At 36.8% G+C, this 6701-nt stretch overlaps 2 protein-coding genes across 5 annotated transcripts in view; one reads left to right on the forward strand and one right to left on the reverse strand.

The window, feature by feature from the left end:
* LOC122069474 (protein RDM1-like) overlaps window positions 1–2486 on the reverse strand; it is a 10425-nt gene extending 7939 nt beyond the window's left edge. The window contains exons 1-2 of one of the 2 annotated variants that reach the window (XM_042633488.1): window positions 2323–2486; window positions 1676–1850 (exon numbers count right to left, since the gene is read on the reverse strand). In XM_042633488.1, coding sequence (XP_042489422.1) covers window positions 1676–1832 — 157 coding nt within the window. In that variant the 5' untranslated portion in view covers window positions 1833–1850; window positions 2323–2486. Of the gene's footprint in view, window positions 1–1675; window positions 1851–2059; window positions 2296–2322 lie in introns of those variants that run through there. The other variant, XM_042633490.1, reaches the window with a different exon arrangement.
* Window positions 1–6701, forward strand: part of LOC122069476 (60S ribosomal protein L6, mitochondrial-like) — an 8440-nt gene that overhangs the window by 966 nt on the left and 773 nt on the right. Inside the window, exon 1 of one of the 3 annotated variants that reach the window (XM_042633493.1) lies at window positions 4219–4375. The exons of the other annotated variants lie outside the window; for them this stretch is intronic. The gene's annotated coding sequence lies outside the window, so the exon portion shown is untranslated. Of the gene's footprint in view, window positions 1–4218; window positions 4376–6701 lie in introns of those variants that run through there. 3 annotated transcript variants of the gene reach the window in all.

Below are 6701 nucleotides of genomic sequence, written 5' to 3' on the forward strand. Positions count from 1 at the left end.
TTTTACAAACTATAGTCCATCTAAATAGACTATCCTATGTGTTGCACACACAATCAATGCCCTAGTCAATGTCCACCCTATAGTAATCACTCTTGGTGCTGAAGGCAAAATATTTCTCAAAGAAGAATTCCCCAGAACAGAAGGCTGACTTTTGGGGAAGTTAGGCTGAGAAACACAAGTAGGTACTTCGGCGAATATGGAATATTTCGGACCAGCACCTAAGACGTTTGTTTAAGATCTCCAGCCCAAAAATGTGGTGCATTTGGTTGCATGGAGTAGGATGACTCCTCGATTCATTGAGACCCAAAGGCATTTCGTTGCACGGGGCATAGTTGTCTAGGGATCAATAGGCAACTGCCTTGGTGTCCAGGTTTTTGATAACTAGGATCCCCTAGGCAGGGGTCTCGGTTGCCTTGTTGGTGTCTCCTTGCGTCTAGGCCCCCTCCAACGCCTTTGGTCGCCTAGACTCTATGACAACTATGACGTAGGAATGGAATGTGGAAAATGGTGTGCACTAAATTGACTGAGAAACAGCAACAATTTAGCTGAATGCTCCTGCCTGGTAAGACCCATGGGAACAGAGTGGCTAGGGGTGGAACTCTTAAGCACAAACATGATGGAACCCACTCAACGAAACACAGTGGAAGTCACTTCCTGGAGAGACCCCCCTGCGCATAGCTCTAAGAATTTATTTGTAATTTCTTTGAAGTCTCCAGTCTCTCTTCCCCCCTCCCCTTCTTTAGATTTATGTTTTTGAATGTGCGCAAACTGCTCTACAGATAGAGAAGGCCTTGACTCTATTCATCAACTAATAAGCACCATCATTCCTCCACCAACACACAGCTTTTTCAACATTTTGACACCTTGAGATTAACAGCTCAGATTTTGCAAAATCAGTACCATCAAATTGTTTTTCCTTTCAACAGAATATTTGTTCAGGTTCTATACAAACTCTAGCCTTCAATATGCTCCCTCTTAAGAACTATAAGGTAACCTAATGAGTGATATGAATAACCATTACCTTATAAAGATTGTGGGAAAGCGGAATTTTCAATTCAAACCAATAAAGTTTACAGGAAAAACAATAGAATTTATGAATAGTCTACTTATAGATCACTGATTTTGTTTTGAAGTGACAAAGAAAGCAGAAAAAGTTACAGAAAACAAAATGAGTAGAAAAGCACCAGATATATTGCAAGTGTTTCCCTAAAAAGAGCATCATGTTTCTCCAGCCTGCAGGCTTTCTGCAAGGAGAGATTCCTTTTTATATTTTATTTTTTAGGCTAGGGAAGAGGAAATTTATTTGTCAGCTAGTTAGTAGGGGATCATTTTTAGAATAAATTTTCACAGCCTAAGACTTGCTAAGTTCGCACAGAAGTGTGGAGTCTCTTATATGCTCATGTTAGACATTCAGTAAATCAATGATATTTTTCACAGTTGGAAACTTAGGATCATGTCAAAAGAGAATGTTCGAAAATGGAGCAAGCCCACTGCTTAATTACTCATATTATCCGACCACTAATCAGCTCTACTGGAAAGCAGAGCAATCAAAAACTGAATAAATAATGTCTAAAGCACAAGCAGGAAAATAGATTGGGTTGGAATAGAATAGAATATACTAATATAGAGAAAATCCATCAACCAATATAACTCAAGGAACCAACAGCTCAAATACCTTCCAATGTATCTTCCTTGGTGGGTTTACTGCTTGTGTTCTTATCACTTGGATTTGCTTTACCAGTCCCATCATCAGTTTCTGAATCTGAGTCTGAGGAAGATGAATCTGATGACAAAACATCCACCTGGTTGCTCCATGGCATTGCCCTCTTCATGGCATTAAGAAAAAAATCCTGAAGTAAACAAACATGCAAAGGTACCCAAATTAGATCTTGCAGAGAGTTGAGATAAAATAATCAGCAGAACTTCACATCCTGCAAACGCAATTCCATGTGCCATTCTTCCCCATCTAAGACTCCCTAATTTGAGCAAAGCTTAGTGGGCACAGAAACCCAACTAAGTTTACAAAGATGGGGACATCAAAAGGACACCAGATAGTTACCCTGAAAATTGGCACACCAAATGAAGTGGAACGTTTTATACAACAAAATTAGGCAATCCCCGTGTAGGGTTTTTATACTTTTTTCTCTCAGGCCTATGACGATAGATAAAACTGGAAATGACTTTTTGATTAAACCCTCTCCAAGTATTCAGATTTCAGAGCAGTACATCTGTACAGTAAAATTGTCTGTGTCTGCGTGAGAGAGAGGGATGTAAGATCCTAAACCCTAAAGATTTCGAACAAGAGAGGAAAGAAAAACTTACAGCGAAGTATATAGAGGGCTGAGTGCAATCTCACAGTAACAGAGTATGAGAGAGAGAGAGAGAGAGAGAGGTTTGCTGTTTCTCCTCGATTTATCAGAAGCGAAGGCATGCGAGAACGGGGAAAGGAAAAATGGGAACAGATTTTTTTTAAGTTTCGTCCTTCCGTGACAGGGACATCAAATGACCCTTCAGACCACAATTCTGAAACAGGAGAGAGAAACAGGGGTTCCACTTTTTCTCTCCAGTTTTGAGTCTGACTGGTCATCTAGATTAAAGGTGTCAATCGATTACACTTGATTTGGTATAATATTTTTTAAATAAAATCAAAATGGAGTCATTTAATAGCGATTTCATATATTAAAATTGAAATTATTTATAAACGATTTCAGTTTAAATGATTTTCTTATGTTTTCTAATTTTTTATTTAAATAATTTCTTTACTTTTAATTTTTTTTTTTGTGAAATAAATGAAATTGTAACATTGAATTGAATTTTCTATTAGTATATATTTTTTTAATAGTTATTTAATAATTTTTTTTTGAGAAACTTATATTATTTTATTAATATGTACATAAACTTAACATTGAATGATTTAAAATTAATAAGTATGTTAATTGATTTAACGGTCTATTTTAACATTTTAAACTTTAAAAAACTAAGACCAAATCACGGTTTCAATTTTAAAATCAAAATCGAACCATTTAATAAATGGTTTCATGATTTCGATGTAAACAATTCAATTCGATTTCGATAAACAATTTTGATTTCAAATTCACATTCTTAATCTAAATCCCCTACTACAATCATAAACTACCAAAAAGACATCAACCCAAAGTTTTGATAAGTTGGAGATTAAAAGATCTAACAGTCAACCATCTTTTGAGCAGGACAATTTTGCTTCATCTTGTACGTGAAAAAAAATTCTACAGGGCATAATAAGGATAGAATATTTTGATTTTAAAAGGGTGGGATAGTAATTTTGTATTCACTTTTGTTTGGGCTACAAATAGGTAGCAACCTTATCTCCTTCATAAGAAAAAAATGCAATATTTTTTCCACAAAGTAGTAAAAAACTTTCCTTCATCCTCAAGCAATCACTTCACCACTATTGATTTTTTATCATGTAATTGGATTCTTTTATCATCATAAACTCTAGCCCTCCATTCTTTGCACCGTTTTAGATAGACTTACATCAAATGATCCATATTAGAATGGACATTTATGGAAACCATGTCAAGTTCTTATTAGGGGTGAAAATAGTTTTGTAAATAAAATCTCAATGAGGGTAGCGTGGCCCTGTGCCAATGGAAGCCGCGCACATGGAATGATGAATCAAGAAAGGTGAAATTTCTACCTTGCATGATGGGCTCCTCTCACTCTCTTTTATGTTTAGGTGTAGGAACCAAGCTACTTTTCAGGTTTCTATTTTTTCCTTAAAATGGTTAGGAATTTAGGGCCCATTTGATAATGTTTTGAGAAACGTTTCTGCCGTTTCTGTGTCCAAAAACGGTAAAAACGGAATAAAAAGCATTTGATAAAATTGTTTCGTTTCACTTGTTTTCAGAAATAGAAATTGACATTTCTACCTATTTATGGTTCAAGAAACGACCCAGGTTGAAACAAGTATAACTTGTTTCGCCGTTTCTGAAAACGACTCGTGGCCTTTCTTTCGCTGATTACTATCGACTTTCAGAAATATGACTTATCAAACAGCTTCAATTCCGTTTCTGTTTTTAGAAACAAAAATTTATGTTTCTGTCATTTCTTGAAACAGAAACGGTAGAAACGCTATCAAACAGGCCCTTAGAAGTTAGGACTTGAGACTTGAGAGAAAATACATCTTTTGGTCGCGTTCTCTACACCCAGACACAAGGGGCATGAAAAGACCGCCCTGCCCCTTTTCCCCAATTATTCATGCTCTGCCACACCTTGGTCGTCTTTGTTTTATGTTCTTCTGGGACCCCGACACCAACGCCCTCCAAGAATGTGAGAGTTTGGTAGCTTTCTCTGTTTCTATACGAGACGGCGGACTCCAGCTGAGTCACTGGTTAACGTAAGCTCTGTTCCTCGATCTCATTCCATGTCTTCATCTTCTTCTTCCTCGTCACTCGTTTCGTTACTTCTTTATCTGTAAAGTAATACCCACCACGCCCTTCCATAAGAAATTGTTTTTTGATGAATCTTTGTTTCTTACCTACACTTGTTCGAGTAAGAATTGGATTGCCTTTCTCTAGTTGCTCGTGTCTCAGTTAATTTGATTTGTTTCCTAATTGTTTGTATGTTGTTGTTATGCCCAATTGATGTTTCTGAGGAGGCTGGGAATATGGGAATTAGTAGATGTTATTGTCCTTGTCCTTGGTTTTGTGCCTTACCAGTGTTTGATAAAATGATATATATATATATATATATAGATAGTGATCATGAAGTTTTAAGTTACAGGGCTGCCAAAGTTAGAAACATCGGAAACGTATTGACCTCTTTTAGCTTTTTAATTCAAGGGTTTCTGTAAATGCAAATGGGTTGGTGGTACAAGTATTGAACTCTGTGTTGGGAGGCAAAAATTTTATATATGAGCCAAAACAGTAACTTTTCAATAGCTAGGGTAGAGAATTTGGTTTATAATAGGTCATAATTTAATTGTGGATGGGATGTGTTTTGGGATCTTACCAAGGTACTAACATGGCATCAGATTGGATCCTGCCTTGGGAGTTACATAAAGGGGACAGAGGTTAGGCAACAGTGAATGCATGGGTTTCCAGGTTGGACGGATTGTGGAGGTTAGTCCATCTCATCAGAGAAGCAATCCACTGTGAGAATTGTTTTACATTGCGCATTGGTCAGCAAATGCTGTTGCAGATTACGTGGCTTAGTTGAATTTTAGGAGGGTTTTGTATGGATTATCTTTGAATATGATTTGGTGATATAGGACTCGTGTAGTGTTTGATTAATTTTTGTGTGCCCTATCTTCCCTGTACAACCTACTTTTATTTAATTAACCTAACAGTACTATTTATAACTACGAATATGATGATGAGAAGAAAATTTTGGGTTGGGTTGGGTTGGGTTGGGGGGGGGGGGACCTTTTGATCACACTTTGCACACAACCTCATCGAAGGAAAAGAGGGGGAAGGGGAAGGCATTATACTTCTCTTTTCAGAGGATTAGGAGCAATGTTTGTCACATTTCATGCTTCTGCTTGTGTAGGGATTTAAACCCCTTCCCATTGAGCATCTGCTAGAATGCATCAATCAAAAACACGTCGATTTCTTGCCATCACCAGAAATATTTAGGAATATAATAAGCAGCAATTTTAAGGCAAGAACTGGAAAGAAAATGAAATGTTTTAATCATTTAAACATTGACGCAATGACGATAACTATTTCTGGGGATAGATGTGAACATCTGATGCTCAATTGATTTTTTCTGGCTTATGATAATTAGATACAGGGTGTTTATTAATTGTATGATGGTGAGATTTTGATTTTTCATGAGGTGTACAAAAAAAAGAACCAAAAAGTTGATCCTGATTTTTTAGTATAAAGTATAATACTTAATTGTTACCCTTCTTACCTTTACCATTGACAATTTATTTTGTCTGATCATTGTTTTGCTCTTAGTCCATCTCTAGTGGTGCTACCTTGCTGTTAAACTCAAACTAAGTTCACAAGAATCTTATCGCAAGTACATTCTCTTGGCTTCATTAATCCTATCCTGCCATTTTGCTGTTTAACACTAAAACCTTATCCCAACTACTTGGGGTTGGCCAAAAATTCTGCCCAGTCATTTTACGCTATTTGAGGCCATATGATAGACTGTGTTTTTAAAAGTGCCTCTCCAAGGATGTTAGTCTCTTTTCTCCAAACTATAGAGTGGTTACAATGCCATGCTAGCCATATCCTCTGTCTTGACCTGTTAAAATCTCTCAACGACTGTCCATCTCTCATCACTATATTATCTTCTTCATCTCTCATCACTATATTATCTTCTTCATTGAAACCTCTTAAATCACATCAAGTCCTTAAATCTCACTCACCTTATGGAATCATCAAATGAACCATTTCCTCCGTTCATCACATCTCTGTGTGCGTGTGACCAGATGGATTCCACTATTACTACTTACAAAAAGATTGCAATCCAACTTTTTTGCGCTAGGCCAGTAGGCCTTACATTCCCATGGCTTGGGTGAGAAAGATGATTACTTATTGCCAAATAGTGAATGTAATCACAATTAACAGAACTTTCCTTTTAAACTGATTTCCCTTCCGTTTATTTGCAACCGGACAGAGCCTCAAGATATCCAATTTTTCACAAGTTACTGGCTCTTCAATTGTCTGAACATATTAACTGTGTGAATGTGTTGTAGCTCGAGATTCAAGCAC

The sequence above is a fragment of the Macadamia integrifolia genome, unplaced genomic scaffold (genome assembly GCF_013358625.1).
Source record: "Macadamia integrifolia cultivar HAES 741 unplaced genomic scaffold, SCU_Mint_v3 scaffold624, whole genome shotgun sequence".
NCBI lineage: Eukaryota > Viridiplantae > Streptophyta > Magnoliopsida > Proteales > Proteaceae > Macadamia > Macadamia integrifolia.